General features: G+C 45.2%; 1 protein-coding gene across 1 annotated transcript in view; it reads left to right on the top strand.

Annotated features, from left to right (window-relative positions):
* The window catches only part of LOC130115299 (unconventional myosin-VIIa-like), a 92,830-nt gene that overhangs the window by 41,101 nt on the left and 26,352 nt on the right, over positions 1-25,377 (top strand). Inside the window, exons 17-32 of the mRNA XM_056282906.1 lie at positions 467-559; positions 5,735-5,829; positions 6,588-6,672; positions 7,317-7,535; positions 8,170-8,277; positions 9,834-10,043; positions 11,409-11,615; positions 12,576-12,752; positions 17,869-17,958; positions 18,236-18,363; positions 19,183-19,309; positions 19,649-19,768; positions 21,943-22,116; positions 22,617-22,844; positions 23,436-23,603; positions 23,978-24,095. Coding sequence (XP_056138881.1) covers positions 467-559; positions 5,735-5,829; positions 6,588-6,672; positions 7,317-7,535; positions 8,170-8,277; positions 9,834-10,043; positions 11,409-11,615; positions 12,576-12,752; positions 17,869-17,958; positions 18,236-18,363; positions 19,183-19,309; positions 19,649-19,768; positions 21,943-22,116; positions 22,617-22,844; positions 23,436-23,603; positions 23,978-24,095 — 2,347 coding nt within the window. The remainder of the gene's footprint in view (positions 1-466; positions 560-5,734; positions 5,830-6,587; positions 6,673-7,316; positions 7,536-8,169; positions 8,278-9,833; positions 10,044-11,408; positions 11,616-12,575; positions 12,753-17,868; positions 17,959-18,235; positions 18,364-19,182; positions 19,310-19,648; positions 19,769-21,942; positions 22,117-22,616; positions 22,845-23,435; positions 23,604-23,977; positions 24,096-25,377) is intronic.

Here is a 25,377-nt window from a genome sequence, read left to right as displayed (position 1 = left end):
ACACACTTCATGACACACACACACACACAAACACACACACACACACTCTCTCTCTCTCTCTCTCTCTCTCTCTCTCTCTCTCTCTCTCTCCCTCTCTCTCCTCTCTCTCAAATTCAAATGTGCTTTTATTAGCATGACAAGTCATATATTGCAAAGCATTTTCACATAAAGGACAATAAGAGTGCACGAATACACAACATATATACATCAACACATGCAATAAAACAACTTACACAGCTACGTCATGGCAACAAGATCCTGTGTGAGTGGATGTGTGTGAATTTGTCAGTCTCTGCATGTGTGTGTGTGCATGTGAGAGTGTGTTCACATAAAGGACAAGAACAGTATACAATACAGAACACATACACATCAACAGATGCATCTCTCTCTCGCTCGCGCTCTCTCTCTCACTCAGTTGTAATGTCTCTCTCTCTCTCATTCAGTTGTCATGTCTCTCTCCATCCAGGAGGACCTGAGAGGGACGTGTCAGAGGATCGCGGAGGCTGTGCTGGGCAGAGACGATGATTGGCAGATGGGAAAGACCAAGATATTCCTCAAGGTAACGCTTCACTCTGGTGAGATGATCAAAAACAAGAATTCCAATAAACCAAATGTCAAGTTTACCTCAGACTGAGGAGACCATGAAGTCTGCCAGAACACAAAACACAGGAAACGCTCAATGAAGTCACATGATCCCTTCAGGCCCTCCGTTTCCAAGCAAATAAAATGGCTTCTTTTACTTTTAGGACTGAGCTTATGAAGCTGTCTTACTCCCATCGTCACAACAGCGACTGATGTGAACGAAGCTTTTACAGTATCGCAGAACAATAGAAACTCAGATTTAGTTGTTGTTCCGTGGTAGGACTTCCGGTGACGTCCGACTGTAGAAGACGTGTTGATCTCGCTCCCCCGTGAGTTTACTTGAAAACAGTACTTTTTCATAACCCCTGACAATCAAAAAATATATCCGTGAACAGAAACTGTTACGCATAGTACATGCCGAGATAATGTCGAAATCAGCGAAGTCATCTGAGAGGGGAGACGCCGAAGTTTCGACCACGCCGCATGATAGCCCAAGTATGGCTAGCATAGCTAGCCTGCTAGAACAGCACAGAGCTAACTGTCTTGTACTTTATAGTACTTATATTAGTAATGAATGGACCGGAGACCAAGGCATAACGTTGACCTTTTACTAGGCATATCTTCAAGTCTCAACACTCATTACATATCAAAACCTGCTCACTACATTAACATCTCTGCGATCTCAAAGCGGCCTTTGCGGCTCTGGAGGAGAAATTGAACAACACCCAGGCTACAGTAACCGAACACGGTCAGCGTGTCGAGGCTCTGGAGGCTGACCTCCATGACCAGCGAATCAAAGAGCCGGAGGAGCGATGCAAGGTCTTAGCCGATAGCAACGCCAAGCTGACTGCCAAGACAGCGGATTTGGACAGTCGGAGCCATAGTAATGATATCCGTATTATTAGACTCCCTGAATCTATTGAGGGGCCTTGACCTACGGACGACTTCTCAAAACTCCTGGTCGAATTGCTAGGCGATCAGGTTCTTCAGTCTCCTCCCGAGTTGGACCGCGCGCACAGGTCGCTTGCAGCCAGACCGTGGCCGAGGTCGAGACCACGACCTGTAATCACCCGGCTCCACCGCTACCAGACAAAGGACCTAATCGTCCACGAAGCCCACAAGAGACGAGGACAGAGGACATCTCCAGTACCGCGGGACGCCCGTACAGATATTTGAAGACTACACCCCGGAGGTGCTGGAGCAGCATTCAAAGTACCGGGACGTCATGGCTAAGCTGTACAACCTGGGCCTCAGACCAGCTCTTCTATTTCCAGCTCGCCTGCCGATTACGCTGAGAAGTGGAGCTAAGGAGAGGTTCTCTTCGGCCACCAACAGGAGCTGGTGTCCAACTAGCTTAACCGCTAAACTGGGCTGGGCTTATCACCAGCCATCATAGTACACTTCGTACATCGCCTGGTTTTTGTTGTTTCGTGGTAGTGCTTGTATCAAGAAACCTGTCAATCAATTTGGGAGTGACAGCAGCTTCCTGTCCTGTGTGTTGTATTTTGGTAATAGCACAACCCTTTGGTTTACATTTGAATGATGCATTATTACCTTTAATTATAACCTCACTGTAATTAATGCAAATTTAACCAGCCCACCTGAGGAGATGACTGGCGAACAGAGAATTCGTACACAGATCGGACGGAAGAAAACTCACCGGTGTTATTTTTGAGGCTGGTGTTTGTAATGTCACTGTCACTGCCGTCGCCTGTTGTCACAATCATTTTACAGTCACTTAGAGTTAAATAAAATACAGGAATCTTCGTTGCAGAGCATCTTAAAATCCATCAACCTCAGTAATGGAAGAAACGCGGCAGCTTTTATTCTTTTTCCAGACCCTCGTCATTGGAATAATAAAACAGTTCAGGGGGAAAGTAGACATCAAATTAAATTAACAATTAATTAAAATTAATAAATAGATAATTGTAAAATGTATATTATTTTTATTTTTATATTTTATTTATTTTTATATTTATAATTTACAATTTCTATTATTTATATGGTAACATTTAGAATTTTAACATTTATATTATTTATATTTTTATATTCTGCATTTTATTTATTTTTATTATTTATATTTTATAATTTCTGTTATCGATATGATAAAATTTATAATTTTATAATTTTAAAATTTGTAGTGTTTATATTTAATATTATCTCATTTTAAATTTTATTTATTATTTGTATTTATATAATTTCGATTATTTATATCATAAAATGTATAAATTTATAATTTTAAATAATTTAACAATTTATAAAAAAATTAATTAAATTAAATGAACACATTAAATTTGGCTTGCCCATTCAGTACTGGTAGTACTGGTTCATCTTAACCCTCTTAGGTGGGCAGAACTGGACTTTGCCCTCTGTATAGAGAAACCTTGTTTGACCCGACCCAAGCTGAGAGAGAGAGAGAGAGAGAGAGAGAGAGAGAGCCAGATCCGCCCCGCACACTGCCATCACAACAATGAAGCTTTTTTTTCCACTTAACTCTGACATGACTGCTGACAGGAAGGACAGTCCTGCCCAGTGTGTGTGTGTGTGTGTGTGTGTGTGTGTGTGTGTGTGTGTGTGTGTTGGTTTCTGTCTCAGTGTGAGGGGAGATGGTTATATTGGAGGTCAAGGGTCACATGTTAGGCATGTCCGGATGCCACGGTGACAGCTCCGCGTCTGTAACCCAGTATCTGAATGAAGCCGTCGGTTGATCAGGTCATCACGCTGAAACACAAGCTGGCGTGTGTTTTTTTGACACGACCGAAAATACTTTTCACTTTTCAAAGTTGATGAACCTTTAAAAACTTTTTTGTTTTTTGTTGCACGGAAGTTTAAAAACAGAGAATGTCCACCTGCAAGTCAAATCCTATAAACTCTGTGTGACTAACTTGGGGCAAGAGGCCACAAATACTTGTCAGTTCATAAGGAAAAAAAATTATCTATCCATCTATCCGTCTGTCTATCTATCTATCTGTCTATCTGTCTATCTGTCTGTCTGTCTGTCTATCTGTCTATCTGTCTATCTATCTATCTATCTGTCTATCTGTCTGTCTGTCTGTCTGTCTGTCTGTCTGTCTGTCTGTCTGTCTGTCTGTCTGTCTGTCTGTCTATCTATCTATCTATCTATCTATCTATCTATCTATCTATCTATCTATCTATCTATCTATCTATCTATCTATCTATCTATCTATCTGTCTGTCTATCTATCTATCTATCTATCTATCTATCTATCTATCTATCTATCTATCTATCTATCTATCTATCTATCTATCTATCTATCTATCTGTCTATCTGTCTGTCTGTCTGTCTATCTATCTATCTGTCTGTCTGTCTGTCTATCTGTCTATCTGTCTGTCTATCTGTCTATCTATCTATCTATCTATCTATCTATCTATCTATCTATCTATCTATCTATCTATCTATCTATCTATCTATCTGTCTGTCTGTCTGTCTGTCTGTCTGTCTGTCTGTCTGTCTGTCTGTCTGTCGGTCTGTCTGTCTGTCTGTCTGTCTGTCTGTCTGTCTGTCTCTTCGCACTTTACTGTACTATTTTGCAGTATTGTCATTAGATGCCAAACTGCATTTCATTGTCTTGGCTCTTGAGCTCTGTGCAGTGACAGTAGAGTTTAATCCAACCTAATCTACCTATAGATTTGTAAATGTAGATATAAATACAGATATATAAACGTATTTGTAAGTTTTTATCGATTTGCAAATATGCATGCCTTCCTGAGAAAATCACAGCGGTGTCTGTTTCAGTAAACCCCTGTGCTTCTGGGCTGAACATCGGTGTAGTTTTAGTGCTAACCTGGCCACTCGACGGGACAGGAAGTAGTACAGGAAGTAGAATCTGGCCACACTTCCCCATCAGGAAGCTGACAGATCAGTGGGAGGGCAGGATGGCGAGCTGTGTGTTTTGAGAGCTGTGTGTTTCCAGGGGTATATACTGTGTTGGTGTCAGTAAACGGGGGGGGGGCTTGTTCGGGCGTTACCCCCCCTCACGAGCTCACGCGCTGTTTCCTGTAGCTTCCTTCAGGATGGTACACAGTTCTCTACATCAGTGGTTCTCAACCTTTTTGGGGTCCTGGACCCCCTGCGTATTTTTGATCTACCCTGAGGATCCCTCCACCTGATCTTGGGGGAGGGGGGTTGCAATTTGATAGAAACAGTAGAAACTGCATTTTAAATTGCATTACAGCATTTATTCACTCTTTGGGGCAATAATAAGAGCTTCCAGTTGTAACTTAGATATAGTTAACAAAACAGAATTCTTATGCAGTAACTTTCAGATATATGTAACAAAACAGAATATGTATTCAGTAACTTTCAGATATATGTAACTACACAGAATTCTTATGCAGTAACTTTCAGATATATGTAACAAAACAGAATATGTATTCAGTAACTTTCAGATATATGTAACAAAACAGAATATGTATTCAGTAACTTTCAGATGTATGTAACAAAACAGAATTCTTATGCAGTAACTTTCAGATATATGTAACAAAACAGAATATGTATTCAGTAACTTTCAGATATATGTAACAAAACAGAATATGTATTCAGTAACTTTCAGATATATGTAACAAAACAGAATATGTATTCAGTAACTTTCAGATGTATGTAACAACAGGATTTTTATGCAGTAACTTTTAACAATGCAAACGGGAGCGAGATCTCTTATTAAAATACAATAAATTACACTTGTGAAACAGATGTAATTAGAGAAAAAGGTCCTGTTACCCTTTATAGTTTAGGTAGATAAAGGTCTCAGTCACATTTGAGTAAAATAATCCTATTTCTATAAATGTCATAGGGTCTTTTTTTAAAGATATTTTATTTTCACGGACCCCTTGCAATCACACCACGGACCACTAGGGGTCCGCGGACCCCCGGTTGAGAAACACTGGACTAAAGAGTCCGACCCGTTAGCCAAGGGCTAGCGAGTCTAGTCACCCGCGGTCGCTACAGTTCCAACACTCATTTCAGTAGGGCGGTGTTGACAGAAAGTTGGATGGAGGTGGATTATCTACAACCTTATCATCAAAACTTTGTAAATGTCTGAAAAATTGGAAAGGAAATCAATCGTAAACCTGCAGTTTGGACATGTGAAGGAGATCATATCTGTCCTCCTTTGTCCCTGGGGTGTCTGCAGGACCACCACGACATGCTGCTGGAGATAGAGAGAGACAAAGCCATCACGGACAAGGTCATCCTCATCCAGAAGGTGGTGCGAGGCTTCAAGGACAGGTGAGCTAATGTGTACTGAGACCCCGAAACCCCATATGGGGGGGGGGGGTCTTCTTACAAAGTGAAGGAAGAACTGGTTTGATTTTGCTTGCTTAATTGACAGGGTAAAACCTAAACCGCCAGCATGTCTCAACACGGTAGCCGGCGGAGGCGTGGAGGTTACCACCTCCTGTGTTTCTCACCCTTCCTACTTAGAGGTCCACCTTCACGTTGTGGTCTTCATGCATTTTAATCTTTCTGTATTCTTGAGTTTGTTGTGTGCGTACTGGCCATGCTACGGACACAGCGTTTACAGCAGGTTGGGTATTTTTGAAGAAACAAACTCGCAGGTTTTTTATAAGCGACACATTCTGCTCCCACGTGGACTCGGTCACAGTTTGGAAAAGGCAAAACTTGAGCTGATTTTCAGGAGGGATTAAAAACTCAAATAACGGGGCTGCCGTGGCGGCCCGGTGGCCCGGTGGTATGTGTGTACAAAATGACTACTAAAGAGGATTCTGTTGTAGTACCGAGGTTGTGAGTATACAGCATCCTTTTTGTTTGTGGTTGATTCTGTTAAGATGAGCTGAACGAACCCACTGATGAGGAAACTGAGCCCATCACAAACGTTCCCACGCCAAAAAACCAACGCCTTTGTGTCTTTCCACTGCTGTCGTGCGTTTTTCTGCGGTACAAATGTCACCGTATAAAATGATTTGAGGGGAGGAGAAGGAAACTTGTATGAATATGAAAAGCTTTTCATTCCTCCGTTCAAACAGATCCAACTTCCTGAAGATGAGGAAGTCGGCCATGTTGATCCAGAAGACATGGCGAGGGTACAACTGTAGGAGGAACTACGGAGCGGTCAGTATCGTCCCCAGACTTTACCTGCTGATGTCAGATTACATTTAGCTACACAGTCTACGTGTAAAAAAGACTTAAAATGGGCGTCCTTGTGGCGTGGCGGTCTATTCCGTTGCTTACCAACACGGGGATCGCCGGTTCGAATCCCCGTGGTACCTCCGGCTTGGTCGGGCGTCCCTACAGACGCAATTGGCCGTGTCTGTGGGTGGGAAGCCGGATGTGGGTGTGTGTCCTGGTCGCTGCACTAGCGCCTCCTCTGGTCGGTTGGGGCACCTGTGCGGGGGGGGGAAACTTGGGGGAATAGCGTGACCCTCCCAGGCGCCACGTCCCCCTGGTGAAACTCCTCACTGTCAGGTGAAAACAAGGGACTCCACATGTATGGGAGGAGACTAGTGGTAGTCTGCAGCCCTCCCCGGGTCGTTCTCTCATTCTATTGATGGTTCTGTCTGTATTTATTTGTCTAATAGCGTGGATCCATCTCTTACTCGCTTTTTCTCTAAATCCCCTACTCCGTCCATCCTTCTGTGGCTCGTTCCCTATTACCAATCTCTTTTTCACAATGTTTTTTCTCTCTCTCTCTCTCCCACCTCCTCTATATCTTTCTCTCCATCTCCAATCCTCCATTCAATCCCCCCAATCCCCAGATGCGAGCGGGTTTCTCCCGCCTCCAGGCCCTGGTCCGTTCCAGGAAGTTGTACATCACGTACCACGTGGCGCGTCAGCGGATCATGCGCTTCCAGGCTCGCTGCCGGGGCTTCCTGGTCCGCAGGGCCTTCCGACACCGGTTCTGGGCCGTGCTCACCATCCAGGCCCACACGCGGGGCATGATCGCACGCAGGCTGTACAAGAGGCTGAAGGGAGAGGTACCGGCATGCGCACACATACGACTGAACGGGTCAGCGAGTGGGCGAAGGGGGGAGTGATCTTTCTGCAGCGTTTGCTTGGATGAACTCCGGCATCTTTGGGAATAAAAATAGGGTCCGCCGCGCACTTTTCTCCACAAAATCTGTCCAATAAAATGATTCAAAAATGATGCTGCAAAAGAAAACTCCTTTTAAAGGTGGTAGCCTGGCCTATCGGATGTGAGAAACTCGTATAGTGCGCCGATCGGTGCCGGTCAAATCTAGTTGGACATATCCTGCCCTGTCCTAGCCCCTTTGTGTTAGAGTTTCCAACATCCCCCAAGAAACACTAGAAACTTTTCGAAATTGACAACGAAAAATGTGATTGGGCTCTTGTGCAAGCTGACGCGGTAAAGCTGGAACAGTACAAGAGATGAACTGCGATGTCACAACAAAACTACTTTACAAACTACACATAACTATGTAACAACGTGAGGCAAATATACATTTCAAAACTTCTGGTACAAGAGTAATAAGGACAAAGTGGCCTTACACGCAACGCTTGCTGGGACAGGCTGAGAGTGATTGAATTGAATGGCTTCTTCCATTAAGAAGAGTCCAGTCTTGCATCTTATTTCCCCCTCCATCCTCTCAGTACCGCAGGAGGCTGGAGGCGGAGAGGATGCGCCTGGCTGAGGAGTCCAAGCTGAGGAACCAGATGTCGGCTAAGAGGGCCAAAGCCGAGGCTGAGCGGAAACACCAGGTGGGACCTCACTTCCAGTTGCTCTTTACAACCCAGCATTTGAGATATGTATCCTGGGTGCGACATTAAACTGCAACCGTCGGGGTCGTCGGCGACTAAACTGGCACCCCCCCCCCACCCACTTCAACCCTTGGGTTGTTGTGAGGAGGGTGTGTAGATGCCCAGCAGGACTAAAAACGAAACCCGTCAAAGGGCAGATGAGTTCCTCTGAACCAATGGCCATCCATGCCTGGAGAGGAGATAGGGACCACCAGGTATTCCCCCTACTGAAACACCATGATGACTCAACCTGTTGAGGCGTCAGCTGTGCTCCTACGACCTCCATAGGTTACGGAGCTGATGATGATGATGATTTATCCTTATACGCCTCTATTCCATTAGTTTGTACTATGTGGATTCAGGTCTGGGTTCGAATGCAGCCGAGGGCCTTTGCTACATGTTTCCGTCTCACTCTCATTTCCGTACCTCCTTGTCCTAAACTGCCAAAACACTTATCTTCAAGGGAGATGTAGGCAGATAGGGTGGTGCATTTTATGATTGTAAAGTAACAGGAGTGTTGGTAACATTGCCTATGATTTAACTGACCACCTCAGGTACACTGGGCGTGGTCACATTTTCTGAATACTGAAGTTGTCGCCTTAGTCTCAATCTGCCAACGTGTATACTGTACTGTATGTATTGCCAACAATTTGGTGATACAATTCTTATCATGATACAAGTATCACGATTCAATATGTTTTGATATATTATGATACTCCGAACTCCGCAAAACAATATTTTGTCAAATATTAGAGAAGCGTTGTACAGGAAACGCTTCAACATGCATCAGATCAGAGTAACCGGGAATGCCTGCAGCCATACCAATATGTACCCTGGCTGTGCCGCATGACAGAAGATAAGCAGGTGTTGGCTTGGCTAGTACTTGGATGGGAGACTTCCTGGCAAAACTGAGTTGCTGCTGGAAGTGGTGTTGGTGGGCCAGTAGGGGGCAGTCTTCTCTCTGGTCCTAATTTTAAAAAATCCCACTACCGCGATGGGGACACTGTGCTGTAGGAGATGCCGTACTTCAGATGAGACGTTAAACCCCAGGTCCTGACTCACTGTGGTCATTAAAGATCCCATGGCACTTATCGCATGAGTAGGGGGTCCCGGCAAAAATTCCCAACCCGGCTCTTTCCATCTGGCCACCTAATCATCCCCCCGTGTAATTCGCTTAATGATTCCTCCCTCTCAAGCTGATGTGTGGTGAGCGTTCTGGTGCAAAATGGCTGCTGTGCATCACCCAGGTGGTGTTACACGGTGGTGGTGGTGGTTGAGGTGAGTTTCCTCCCTTCACTGTGAAGCGCTTTGGGTGTCTAGATAAAGCACTATACAAATGTAATCCATTTTTTATAACCAGTCATAGCTAGAGTGGCCCTGGCAACGCCTGCTGTTGTGGTTCTCTGCAGCCCTGTTACAGTACGGCACCTTCCACCTAGTGGTCAGAGAGGAAACTACACAATGAATGAATGAACGGTGACTTGATATGGAATTGAAACCCTGTTCATGTTGTGCAGGAGCGTCTGATGCAGCTGGCGAGGGAGGATGCCGAGCAGGAGAAGAAGGAGAAGGAGGAGGCGCGGAAGAAGAAAGAGATGGTGGAGCAGATGGAGAAGGCCCGCAATGAGCCCGTCAATGACTCAGACATGGTGGACAAGATGTTTGGCTTCCTGGGGACCACCAGCTCCTTCCCTGGCCAGGAGGGACAGCCCCCTGCCGGCTTTGAGGTCAGATGGAGGGTGTGGTTGGGGAGTGGGGGCAGTTTTAAGTTTTGTATTACAATAAAACAGTTAATTTATATGTTAGGAGATCGATGATAAGTATTTTTAGATGTAGTAGAGCTTGATATGATATGGATTTGTGCAAAGCAGATAACTCAAGTCGGAAATTTCTGTCTTCTGATACACGTTTACACTGTTTACTCGGGGCGTGAAAAAACATGGATACCCATTGGAAAAACTTAGAATCAAAATGTAGTTACTAAATATTTTCCTTATAATGCACCTCCACTCCATCGTAGCAGCGTAAAGATCAGATTTATTTTTTTTTGGGGGGGGGGGTCTGTCTGTGTCTTCAGGTTTCATACAGCCATGAAAAATCTGGAAAAGTCAGTAAATTTGAAAATGTAAATTCTAGGACATGGAGTAGTTATGAAAAATGATTGTAAAGGGTTTGGCAAAGGCATGGACATCTGACTAAAGCACCAGCAACCCTGCTAAAGATGAATTTACCCATGTAAAAACAGCAGTGGGTGAAGCACTGCAGCGGTTCTTTAAAGTTTACGTTGCACATATGCATGCTAACATGTGCCCCCCCCTGGCTAGCTTTCCTATCAGTTAGCTCGCTAGCTTGTGGACAGTGTACAAGGCAAGTGCGGTCTCATCAATAAGTGTCTTCAGGGTGTCCAGGTAGCGTAGCGGTCTATTCCATTGCCTACCAACACGGGGGATCGCTGGTTCGAATCCCCATGTTACCTCCGGCAGATACAGTTGGCCATGTCTGCGGGTGGGAAGCCGGATTGTGGGTGTGTGTCCTGGTTGCTGCACTAGCGCCTCCTCTGGTCCGTCGGGAACCTGTTCGGGGGGGAGAGGGAAGTGGGGGTAATAGCGTGATCCTCCCACGCGCTAAGTCCCCCTGGTGAAACTCCTCACTGTCAGGTGAAAACAAGCGGCCGGCGACTCCACATGTATCGGAGGAGGCATGTGGTGGTAGTCTGCAGCCCTCCCCGGATCGGCAGAGGGGCTGGAGCAGCGACCGGAAGAGTGGGGTAATTGGCCAAATATAATTGGGGCGAAAGGGGGGGGGGTCTTCAGATGGACAAGTACATAATGTGGCTTGTTGTTGAGCAGCTCACATACAGCATTTGAAGTGTAGACCGACTCAAATATCACATAGACAGTACCAAAACACACCTTTTCAGTAGCAGCTCTAAACATGTTGCTTCTTTTAGTCGTGGAAGTTCAGATCAAAGTTACGGAGAAGTCCTGGAAAAGTTGGGGACCCGCTGGGTAAAAAGTGTGGGAACTCTGTGTCTTCCTCACCTCTCTCTCTCTATTCCGTTTCTCCGTGTTGTCTGTTCTCGTCTCACGAAGGACCTGGAGCGAACTCAGAGGGAACTGGAGGAGGAAGACCTGGATGAGGCGCTCCCTCTACCGGAGGACGATGAAGAGGAGGACCTGTCCGAGTACAAGTTCGCCAAATATGCTGCGACCTACTTCCAGGGCACCAGCACGCACACCTACGTTAGACGGCCCCTCAAGCAGCCGCTGCTCTTCCACGACGATGAGGGAGACCAGCTGGTATGTCACCTCTGACCTATGACCTGTCCCAAAGTGACCTTTCCATCTACTCAGTGACTTACTCGATCAATAAGCGTAATTACATGAGCGTAATAGGCTTTGTGAGTCCAGGAGTTTTCCCGGTGGTGCATGGGAAACCCCGGTGGTGTCAACTCCTCCACAACTGGTATGTTGTCATGTCACTATCCAGAAACATGAGACCGCTTACGGTTATCAAATGAAAACATATCGGGTTCATTATAGCCCCAAAAGAGCTGTTGTCGACGCCGCTAGTGGAGTGGCAATTAACAACCAGGAAGGCCAACATCGCCCTCCAGCGGTAGAAGTCAATAATATTGACTTTTAATAAATACATAAATATTAATAATTTATATTATTTAATTATTGTTAAATAATATATTATTAATATGTATATATATAATTTATTTAGATATTATTTATATATGAGGTAGAATCGGTAAACCCTTTCGTTTACCTTATCACACAGGATTTTCTTTTTAGTTATATATTATAGTCATTACACCTTTGACTGTGTTAAGTATTCATTTGATTATAATAGTCATTCACGACAGTGTTCACAGAATATTACTCACCACACACCTCATGAGCTTCAAGCCCGGGTAGTAAACACATGCTGCATGTCAAGCTGGAGGGCTTTATAATGGAGCTCATCATTATACACGTCGACCTTCCTGGATTTACATCGATCCCAGACAGATCCCAGACTGCCGTCAACTCAGATGGGATGGAAATTGTGGATGGCAGTTTCACAGAGTTGTTGTTTTGGTCAGTTTAGTCCCCCCCCCTCCCCCCATCAAATCAACTCCTGTCCATGATGAACTGGAAACCAGTCCGCGGTGTCTCCCTTGTCTGTTTTAGTCCCCTCACCCAGCTTTCTCAGACAGGTTAATGAACGAGCTGACTGTAACACCCACTTCCGCTCCCCTCCTCCTCCCCCAGGCTGCCCTGGCGGTGTGGATCACGGTGCTGAGGTTCATGGGAGACCTGCCGGAGCCCAAGTACCACACGGCCATCAGCGACGGCAGCGAGAAAATACCCGTCATGACCAAAATCTACGAGACGCTGGGCAAGAAGACCTACAAGAGAGAACTACAGGCCCTGCAGGGGGAGGGAGAGGTGAGGAGTGTGGGGGGGGGTATAGAAAAGATAGACGACTTCTCACGTCTCAAATAAAACAGAAGGTAGGGAGGGATGTGATTTTGATTGGATGGCGCAAAACATTTGATGATCTTATTGGCTGGAAGGTTGCTCGCCCCGCCCCCTCGGACTTGGCGAGGCGGTCAAGACAAGTCGATCTCCAGGTCACGCCGGCTCTGATGTCATCCTGCGTTCGTTTTATGTCGCTTTAGATGTGTTTTTCAGCAGTGCCGTAAATATGAACCATAACCGTCTTCATTTTAACCGGCTAATAAAGCCTTCGTGGCGAAATTATGAGAGCCGGTATTGTTTCGGGGAGCCGTATCAGACACTACCAGCGACCCCGCTTTTAGCGGCATGCGCTCTGCTCCCTGACCCGTGAAGGTGCCCTCGGTTTTTCATGTGGCGTTCATTGGCGAGCACGAGCCGGAGTGGATGAAGGTTGCGTCACCAGTTCACCGCTTGTGACTGAGCGACAACTACAGAGAGATTACCGCACGACAATAATCTGAACAACACGACAATAATCTGAACAACACGACAATAATCTGAACAACACGACAGTAATCTGAACAACACGACAGTAATCTGAACAACACGACAATAATCTGAACAACACGACAGTAATCTGAACAACACGACAGTAATCTGAACGACACGACAGTAATCTGAACAACACGACAATAATCTGAACAACACGACAGTAATCTGAACAACACTACAGTAATCTGAACAACACGACAGTAATCTGAACAACACAACAATAATCTGAACAACACGACAATAATCTGAACAACACTACAGTAATCTGAACAACACTACAGTAATCTGAACAACACGACAATAATCTGAACAACACTACAGTAATCTGAACAACACGACAATAATCTGAACAACACGACAATAATCTGAACAACACGACAGTAATCTGAACAACACGACAGTAATCTGAACAACACGACAATAATCTGAACAACACGACAATAATCTGAACAACACGACAATAATCTGAACAACATGACAGTAATCTGAACAACACTACAGTAATCTGAACAGCACGACATAATCTGAACAACACGACATAATCTGAACAACACGACATAATCTGAACAACACAACAGTAATCTGAACAACACGACATAACCTGAACAACACGACAATAATCTGAACAACACGACAATAATCTGAACAACACGACATAATCTGAACAACACGACAATAATCTGAACAACACGACATAACCTGAACAACACGACAATAATCTGAACAACACGACAGTAATCTGAACAACACGACAGTAATCTGAACAACACGACAATAATCTGAACAACACGACATAACCTGAACAACACGACAGTAATCTGAACAACACGACATAACCTGAACAACACGACAATAATCTGAACAACACGACAATAATCTGAGCAACACGACATAACCTGAACAACACGACAATAATCTGAACAACACGACATAACCTGAACAACACGACAATAATCTGAACAACATGACAGTAATCTGAACAACACGACAATAATCTGAACAACACGACAATAATCTGAACAGCACGACAGTAATCTGAACAACACGACAATAATCTGAACAACACGACAATAATCTGAACAACACTACAGTAATCTGAACAACACGACAGTAATCTGAACAACACGACAATAATCTGAACAGCACGACAGTAATCTGAACAACACGACAATAATCTGAACAACACGACAGTAATCTGAACAGCACGACAATAATCTGAACAACGTGACAATAATCTGAACAACACGACAATAATCTGAACAACACGACAGTAATCTGAACAACGTGACAATAATCTGAACAACACGACAATAATCTGAACAACACGACAATAATCTGAACAACACGACAATAATCTGAACAACACGACAGTAATCTGAACAACACGACAGTAATCTGAACAGCACGACAATAATCTGAACAACGTGACAATAATCTGAACAACACGACAATAATCTGAACAACACGACAGTAATCTGAACAACGTGACAATAATCTGAACAGCACGACAATAATCTGAACAACGTGACAATAATCTGAACAACATGACAATAATCTGAACAACACTACAGTAATCTGAACAACACGACAATAATCTGAACGACACGACAGTAATCTGAACGACACGACAATAATCTGAACAACACGACAATAATCTGAACGACACGACAATAATCTGAACAACACAACAATAATCTGAACAACACAACAATAATCTGAACAACACGACAATAATCTGAACAACACGACAATAATATGAACAACACGACAATAATCTGAACAACACAACAATAATCTGAACAACACGACAATAATATGAACAACACGACAATAATCTGAACAACACAACAATAATCTGAAGAACAGGACAGTAATCTGAACAACACAACAATAATCTGAACAACACGACAATAATCTGAAGAACAGGACAGTAATCTGAACAACACAACAATAATCTGAACAACACGACAATAATATGAACGACACGACAATAATCTGAACGACACGACAATAATCTGAACGACATGACAATAATCTGAACGACACAACAATAATCTGAACAACACGACAATAATCTGAACAACACGGCAATAATCTGAACAACACAACAATAATCTGAACGACACGACAGTAATCTGAATGACACGACAATAATCTGAACGACACGACAATAATCTGAACAACACGGCAGTAATCTGAACAACACGACAATAATCTGAACGACACGACAATAATCTGAACGACACGACAATAATCTGAACGACACGACAGTAATCTGAACAACACAACAATAATCTGAACAATATGACAGTAATCTGAACAACACGACAATAATCTGAACAACACAACAATAATCTGAACAATATGACAGTAATCTGAACAACACGACAATAATCTGAACAACACGACAATAATCTGAACGACACGACAATAATCTGAACAACACGACAATAATCTGAACAACACGACAATAATCTGAACAACACGACAGTAATCTGAACAACACGACAGTAATCTGAACAACACGACAGTAATCTGAACAACACGACAATAATCTGAACAACACGACAGTAATCTGAACAACACGACAATAATCTGAACAACACGACAGTAATCTGAACAACACGACAGTAATCTGAACAACACGACAGTAATCTGAACAACACGACAGTAATCTGAACGACACGACAATAATCTGAACGACACGACAGTAATCTGAACAACACGACAGTAATCTGAACAACACGACAGTAATCTGAACAACACGACAGTAATCTGAACGACACGACAATAATCTGAACGACACGACAGTAATCTGAACAGCACGACAGTAATCTGAACAACACGACAATAATCTGAACAACACGACAGTAATCTGAACAACACGACAGTAATCTGAACAACACGACAATAATCTGAACAACACGACAATAATCTGAAGAACATGACAATAACCTGAACAACACGACAATAATCTGAACAACACGACAATAATCTGAACAATATGACAGTAATCTGAACAACACGACAATAATCTGAACAATATGACAGTAATCTGAACAACACAACAATAATCTGAACAATATGACAGTAATCTGAACAACACGACAATAATCTGAACAATATGACAGTAATCTGAACAACACGACAATAATCTGAACAATATGACAGTAATCTGAACAACACAACAATAATCTGAACAATATGACAGTAATCTGAACAACACGACAGTAATCTGAACAACACGACAATAATCTGAACAACACGACAGTAATCTGAACAACACGACAGTAATCTGAACAACACGACAGTAATCTGAACAACACGACAGTAATCTGAACGACACGACAATAATCTGAACGACACGACAGTAATCTGAACAACACGACAGTAATCTGAACAACACGACAGTAATCTGAACAACACGACAGTAATCTGAACGACACGACAATAATCTGAACGACACGACAGTAATCTGAACAGCACGACAGTAATCTGAACAACACGACAATAATCTGAACAACACGACAGTAATCTGAACAACACGACAGTAATCTGAACAACACGACAATAATCTGAACAACACGACAATAATCTGAAGAACATGACAATAACCTGAACAACACGACAATAATCTGAACAACACGACAATAATCTGAACAATATGACAGTAATCTGAACAACACGACAATAATCTGAACAATATGACAGTAATCTGAACAACACAACAATAATCTGAACAATATGACAGTAATCTGAACAACACGACAATAATCTGAACAACACAACAATAATCTGAACAACACGACAGTAATCTGAACAACACAACAATAATCTGAACAATATGACAATAATCTGAACAACACGACAATAATCTGAACAACACAACAATAATCTGAACAACACGATAGTAATCTGAACAATATGACAGTAATCTGAACAATATGACAGTAATCTGAACAACACAACAATAATCTGAAGAACAGGACAGTAATCTGAACAACACAACAATAATCTGAACAACACGACAATAATATGAACGACACGACAATAATCTGAACGACACGACAATAATCTGAACGACATGACAATAATCTGAACGACACGACAATAATCTGAACAACACAACAATAATCTGAACAACACAACAATAATCTGAAGAACAGGACAGTAATCTGAACAACACAACAATAATCTGAACGACACGACAATAATCTGAACGACACGACAATAATCTGAACGACATGACAATAATCTGAACGACACGACAATAATCTGAACGACACGACAATAATCTGAACGACACGACAATAATCTGAACGACACGACAATAATCTGAACAACACGACAATAATCTGAACGACACGACAATAATCTGAACGACACGACAATAATCTGAACGACACGACAGTAATCTGAACAACACAACAATAATCTGAACAACACGGCAGTAATCTGAACCACACGACAATAATCTGTGTGTGTGTGTGTGTGTGTGTAAAGAAGCAGTGAAAGTGCCGTAACGGGTCTGTGTGGTGTTGCGTCTCCACAGACACCCCACGCTGACAGTCACAAGAAAAACAGCGTCCGACACAAGCTGGTGTCCCTCACCCTGAAGAAGAAGTCCAAAATCACAGAGGAGGTAAGACACACAAGACCTGTTTCCAGGTGTATTTTAACTGAACTTTTCAAAATCCCCCCTCAAAAAAAAAGCCCCTAAACCCGAACCTGGTGCGGTCATTAGAGCCTGATAAGTCTGCTATTAAACACAGAACCGTCCTGTTGTACATCCTTAACTCTGATTGGTTCCCCGCCGTCACGAGAACACTCCTGATTGGCTGCCACAATGTCGCCTCACCCTCACCATTCCCTTCTAGGTGCGTTTCAACACGTTTCAGTGACAGTCCGTTTCCTTCCAGGTCACCAAGCGCCTTAATGATGGAGAGTACGGTCTCCATGGTAACAGTATGCTGGAGGACAGGCCGACGTCCAACCTGGAGAAACTTCACTTCATCATTGGAAACGGGATTCTGAGGCCGGGACTGAGGTATTAACACACACACACACACACACACACAGGTGTACACAGGTGGGTTCGAGCCCCGGGGTCGTCCAACCTTGGGGGTCGTCCGGGGTCGTCCTCTGTGTGGAGTTTGCATGTTCTCCCCGTGTCTGCTCGGGTTTCCTCCGGGGGCTCCGGTCTCCTCCTACAGTCCAAAGACGTGTAGGTCAGGTGACTCGGCCGTACTACATTGTCCGTAGGTGTGAATGTGTGTGTTTGTGTGTGTGTGTGTGTGTGTGTGTGTGTGTGTGTGTGTGTGTGGGCCCTGTGATGGTCTGGCGGCCTGTCCAGGGTGTTTCCCCGCCTTCCACCCAATGACTGCTGGGATAGACTCCAGCATCCCTCGACCCTACTTAGGATAAGTGGCTTGGATAATGGATGGATGGATGGACAAGTGTACACATACATACACACACAAACAAACCCACAAACACACACACACACACACACACAAGTGCTCACATATACACACACATACACACTGCACAAACACATTTGCACACACAAATACACACAAATACAGATGCATCCGCACATGCACACACACACACACACACACACGTGCACAAATAAAGACAAACACAGGTGCATACACACATACAAAGACACACAAACATACACAAACATTCAAATGCACACACACACACACATGCATTCAAGCATGCAGACACATATACAAACACAAACGTGCAACCATACGCTCACACATTCGAACACAGGACGCACACACTTGCCCCCTCGTATAAACACACACATACGGAGGTAGTCACACACGTGTGTGTGTGTGTTGTGTGTGTGTTGTAGGGATGAGATCTACTGTCAGATCTGTAAACAGCTGAACCAGAACCCGTCTAAGAGCTCTCACGCCCGCGGCTGGATCCTGATGTCTCTGTGTGTCGGCTGCTTCGCCCCCTCCGACAAGTTTGTCAAGGTCAGCCCCACCCCCACCCCCACCCCCACCTCCACCCCCACCACTTCCTAACTGCTCTTCTGTCATCCGAATCATGTAATGTTGCGTCTCTTGTGCACGCTGTTATCACTGTAGTAGTTGTAGTAGTGTTACTACTGTGGTTATCCTCACTAGGATTGTGTGTTTGTAATTTGTGTTGCTGTTAGTAGAAGTGTTTGTTGTGGTGGTTTGTTAAGGATGCAGTTACATGTTGCATGGGCTAGCCGCGTAGCCACGTTGTTAAGCTAACATGGCCGCTGCTGCGCCTGTGTGCGTCCTGTGTGTGCGTCCTGTGTGTGCGTCCTGTGTGTGCGTCCACAGTACCTGAGGAACTTCATCAGCGGCGGCCCGCCGGGCTACGCCCCGTACTGCGAGGAGCGGCTGAGACGGACCTTCGTCAACGGTACCAGAACACAGCCGCCTTCCTGGCTGGAGCTGCAGGTACACACACACACACACACACACACCCAAAACACACGGACGCACAACACACTTCCACAAATAAAAAAGTGAACATACAAACACATACACAAATCCGTATAATTCAGTACTTGAAGACGCTCACATGCGGGTACTTTCACACGTTTTACTTGCATCAGGTACTTTTGTGGTAGGGAGTGGTACTGTATAGTAACCCAACCCACATAAAAACATATCGACTGGCTTATTCTAAAGCTGAAATCTGTGATATTCCCCCGGTCTGTCATTCCCTCCGCCTGAGGACTACAAACCAGGTGTAGCAGGACTACAATCCAGGTGTAGCAGGACTACAAACAAGGTGTAGCAGGACTACAAACAAGGTGTAGCAGGACTACAAACAAGGTGCAGCAGGACTACAAACAAGGTGTAGCAGGACTACAAACCAGGTGTAGCAGGACTACAAACCAGGTGTAGCAGGACTACAAACCAGGTGTAGCAGGACTAAAAACAAGGTGTAGCAGGACTACAAACCAGATGTAGCAGGACTACAAACCAGATGTAGCAGGACTACAAACAAGGTGTAGCAGGACTACAAACAAGGTGTAGCAGGACTAAAAACCAGGTGTAGAACGACTACAAACAAGGTGCAGCAGGACTACAAACAAGGTGTAGCAGGACTACAAACAAGGTGTAGCAGGACTAAAAACCAGGTGTAGAACGACTACAAACCAGGTGTAGCAGGACTAAAAACAAGGTGTAGCAGGACTACAAACCAGATGTAGCAGGACTACAAACCAGATGTAGCAGGACTACAAACAAGGTGTAGCAGGACTACAAACCAGGTGTAGCAGGACTACAAACGAGGTGTAGAACGACTACAAACCAGGTGTAGCAGGACTACAAACAAGGTGTAGCAGGACTACAAACCAGATGTAGCAGGACTACAAACAAGGTGTAGCAGGACTACAAACCAGATGTAGCAGGACTACAAACAAGGTGTAGCAGGACTACAAACCAGATGTAGCAGGACTACAGACCAGGTGTAGCAGGACTACAAACAAGGTGTAGCCGGACTACAAACAAGGTGTAGCAGGACTACAAACGAGGTGTAGAACGACTACAAACCAGGTGTAGCAGGACTACAAACAAGGTGTAGCAGGACTACAAACCAGGTGTAGCAGGACTACAAACAAGGTGTAGCCGGACTACAAACCAGATGTAGCAGGACTAGAAACCAGATGTAGCAGGACTACAAACCAGGTGTAGAAGGACTACAAACCAGATGTAGCAGGACTACAAACCAGATGTAGCAGGACTACAAACCAGGTGTAGAAGGACTACAAACCAGATGTAGCAGGACTACAAACCAGATGTAGCAGGACTACAAACCAGGTGTAGAAGGACTACAAACCAGATGTAGCAGGACTACAAACCAGATGTAGCAGGACTACAAACCAGATGTAGCAGGACTACAAACAAGGTGTCGCAGGACTACAAACCAGATGTAGCAGGACTACAAACCAGGTGTAGAAGGACTACAAACCAGATGTAGCAGGACTACAAACCTACCAACACTGTGTTGCCTACCAACACTGGGATCGACGGTTCGAGTCCCCGTGTTACCTTGGTTGGGGCGTTTCTACAGACACAATTCGCCATGTCTGTGGATGGGAAGCCAGGTGTGGGTATGTGTCCTGCTCGCTGCACTAGCGCCTCCTCTGGTCAGTTGGGGCGCCTGTTGGGGGGGGGGCTGGGGGGAATAGCGTGATCCTCCCCCCGTGCTACGTCCCCCTGGTGAAACTCCTCACTGTCAGGTGAAAAGAAGCGGCTGGTGACTCCACATGTATCGGAGGAGGCATGTGGTAGTCTGCAGCAGAGGGGGTGGAGCAGCGACCGGAACGGCTCGGAAGAGTGGGGTAATTTGCCAAATATAATTGGGGAGAAAAGGGGGGAAATTCGGCGACTGGAGAGTGTCTCGAACCATGGTGAACATGACTGGTAGTGTTATGGAGCCGGACTCCGTCATACACGTGGAGGAAACAACGTATTAATGGAGAAAAATCACAGATCTCAGCTTTAAGTCACACACAGAAAACACCGCCGGGGTGGAGGTGACGGAGGTTTGGGTATGTGAAATAACTCTCAGCTATGTTACCCGTTGGCACTGAGCTATCTGTCTCTATATGAACCCCCAGGCCACCAAGTCCAAGAAGCCCATCATGTTACCGGTGACCTTCATGGACGGCACCACGAAGACCCTGCTGACCGACTCGGCCACCACGGCCAGGGAGCTCTGCAACGCCCTGTCCGACAAGATCAGCCTGAGAGACCGCTTCGGCTTCTCCCTGTACATCGCTCTGTTTGACAAGGTGAGTGTAGACCAGTGTTTCTCAACCCAGTCCTCGAGGACCCCCCTATCCTGCATATGTTCTTTGCAACCCTGAATAGGTACCTGTTTGTAGTTATTCAACCAATCAGCAATGAATTCTGTCAGATGTTGCACACCTTGCATAATTAAGTGCTGCGAGATGATTGGTCGAGTAAGTACAAGCGGGGCTACCTATGCAGGGTTACAATGGAAATCTGCAGGATAGGGGGTCCTTGAGGACTGGGTTGAGAAACACTGGTGTAGACGATGAGGAGAGGAGAGGAGGAGGAGAGGAGTGACAAGCCAGGAGATAGAGAGATGGACAGGTGGACAGACAGATGGAGAGAGAGAGAGATGGAAAAAGAAGTTGAAACAGACGTTCGCATTTGAAATCATTCTGTATATGCTTTCATATACAGTCAGGCAAAAGGACAGACAGACAGCCAACCATGAAAATAAAGAAATACTTCTCTCGCTCTCTCTCGCTCTCTCTCTTTCTAGGTTTCCTCCCTGGGCAGTGGAAGCGACCACGTGATGGACGCTGTGTCACAGTGTGAACAGTATGCCAAGGAGCAAGGGGCGCAGGAGAGGAACGCCCCCTGGAGGCTGTTCTTCAGGAAGGAGATCTTCACACCCTGGCACCTCCCCACCGACGACCAGGCGGCCACCAACCTCATCTACCAGCAGATCATCCGAGGAGTCAAGTTTGGAGAGTACCGCTGCGACCGGGTGAGAGCAACAACAACAATAATAATGATAATAATAATAATAATAATAATAATAATAATACCGATACTTGTATCAGATATCAGACTGATAACAGGCTAAAATTGAGTATTGGGGTCAGAGATTTTACCCAAGACTGAAATCGGATACCAAAAGGGGAGTAATGTGTCATTAGAGATGGATCGACAAAACAGACAGGTAGAAATGGACAGACAAACAAAGAGAGTCGATAAGAGAGAGAGAGAAATGGATGGACAAAGAGAGGGAAATGGACAGTAAGACAGACAGAGAGAGAGAGATGAGCGGAGGGATAGCAAGAGAGATTGACAGAGAGCTAGATGAATGGAAAGACAGAATGACAGAGATGGACAGACAAAAAGATAGATGGACATTAAGACAGAGAGAGATGGAGAGCGCGATGGACAGACAAAGATAGGGGGAAGGACGTCGCCCGATACTTAATTGTTTGTACTCAGAATTGGTATCGGCAGCAAAAACGTGATGTCAGTGCATTCCTAATAATAATAATAATGAAAATAATAATAATAATGATGAAGATACTCTCTCCCTCTCTCTCTCTCTGTCTTGCTCCAGGATGACTTAGCAGAGCTGGCGTCCCAGCAGTACTACGTGGACTACGGGTCGGAAGTCCTCATCGAGCGCCTGCTGAGCCTCATCCCCTCCTACATACCAGACAGGGAGATCAGCACCTCCAGGACCGTGGAGAAGTGGGCCCAGCTCATCATGGCAGCTCACAAAAAGGTGCGTTTAAGCAGGACGCCGTCAGTGATGGTGTCCCCTCTGGGAGGAGCATCCGCAGTTTGGTGGAGGTTTTCTACCCAGAACACCGTTTCCAGATGTGAAACACCTCATGGACCTGGTGCAGAACTGCATGTAGTCTCACATTCACAACCACATCTGTGCAGAACTGTAGCGTTATGTAATGTATACAAGGCTCAGCGTTTTCGGGTTTTTATTTTTCAAAGCCATCCGGCATGCCGAACTTCGCCACAAGAGGGCACTGTTACATAACCTCACATGAACAGGAACAACTTTGGGATCTGCGTACATGAAAATTAATCCCTCTCTCTCTCTCTCTCTCTCTCTCTCTCTCTCTCGCCCTTCTTCTGGCCTAGGGCATCTACATCCAGAAGAGGTTTGAGCCTCAGAAGGTGAAAGAGGAGGTGGTGGACTTCGCCCGCTACAAATGGCCGCTTCTGTTCTCTCGTTTCTACGAGGCCTTCAAGTTCTCAGGTCAGGCGCGTAAACGAGACTTCACCCCCCACCCGACGCACAGCACATCCATAACGCACCCCACAGAAAAAGCCAGGGCGCTTCTCTGAGTCCGTCAGAAGTTAGAATCCCAGCAAACGTGTGAAGGAAACAGCAGGCTTCGCTCGGGCTCAGTTCGGGGTCGAGTGGGTCGAGTTTCGTTCGCGCGTGAGTGCATGGGAGAGGGCCTGTAGGAGGGAGGTGGATGATTTGACCATGTGTTGCCATGACAACAACCTCTCTCTGCATGTCAGCCGGACAAAATAAACCGTCGTTGACTTCAGAAAGATCAGAGGAAGTCGCATTCCCATTTCCGTCAGTAGGTCGTCTGTGGCGATGGTGGACCGTTTTACACATCCCAGACACCCTCACGTGGTCTCGCCACACCGACTGCATCCTGAAGAAGGCGCAGCGGAGACTGGGTTTTCTGAGGCGTGTCAGGAGTACCAAAACTCTTATGAACTTTTATCACAGTACCACGAAGAGTGTCCCCCCCCCCCCACCACCACCACCCTTTTTCTCCCCAGTTGTACTTGGCCAATTACCACACTCTTCTGAGCCGTCCCGGTCGCTGCTCCACCCCCCTGCTGATCCGGGGAGGGCTGCAGACTACCACATGTCTCCTCCCATACATGTGGAGTCGCCAGCCGCTTCTTTTCACCTGACAGTGAGGAGTTTCACCAGGGGGACGTAGCGCGTGGGAGGATCACACTATCCCCTCCCCCAAACAGATGCCCCGACCGACCGGAGGAGGTGCTAGTGCAGCGACCAGGACACATACCCATGTGTCTGTAGGGGCGCCCGACCAAGCCGGAGGTAACACGGGGATTTGAACCGGCGATCCCCGTGTTGGTAGGCAACAGAATAGACCGCTACGCCACCCGGACGCCATGGAGAGTGTGTTGGCAGGCTGTAGCACCGTGTGGTTTGGCAAGCTGACTGCTCAGGACCGCAGAGACAGCAGCAGGAATCACTAGCGTGGACCTACCACACCTTCCTCGTGTTGGTACCCAGTGACGGACTGGGATCAAAAAATGGCTCTGGCGTTTCCGACATACACTACCGTTCAAAAGTTTGGGATCACCCAAACAATTTTGTGTTTTCCATGAAAAGTCACACTTATTCACCACCATATGTTGTGAAATGAATAGAAAATAGAGTCAAGACATTGACAAGGTTAGAAATAATGATTTGTATTTGAAATAAGATTTTTTTTACATCAAACTTTGCTTTCGTCAAAGAATCCTCCATTTGCAGCAATTAC

Source organism: Lampris incognitus, chromosome 7 (genome assembly GCF_029633865.1).
Source record: "Lampris incognitus isolate fLamInc1 chromosome 7, fLamInc1.hap2, whole genome shotgun sequence".
NCBI lineage: Eukaryota > Metazoa > Chordata > Actinopteri > Lampriformes > Lampridae > Lampris > Lampris incognitus.
Note: the sequence above shows the minus strand (reverse complement) of the source record. Positions and strands in the feature narration are given on the sequence as shown.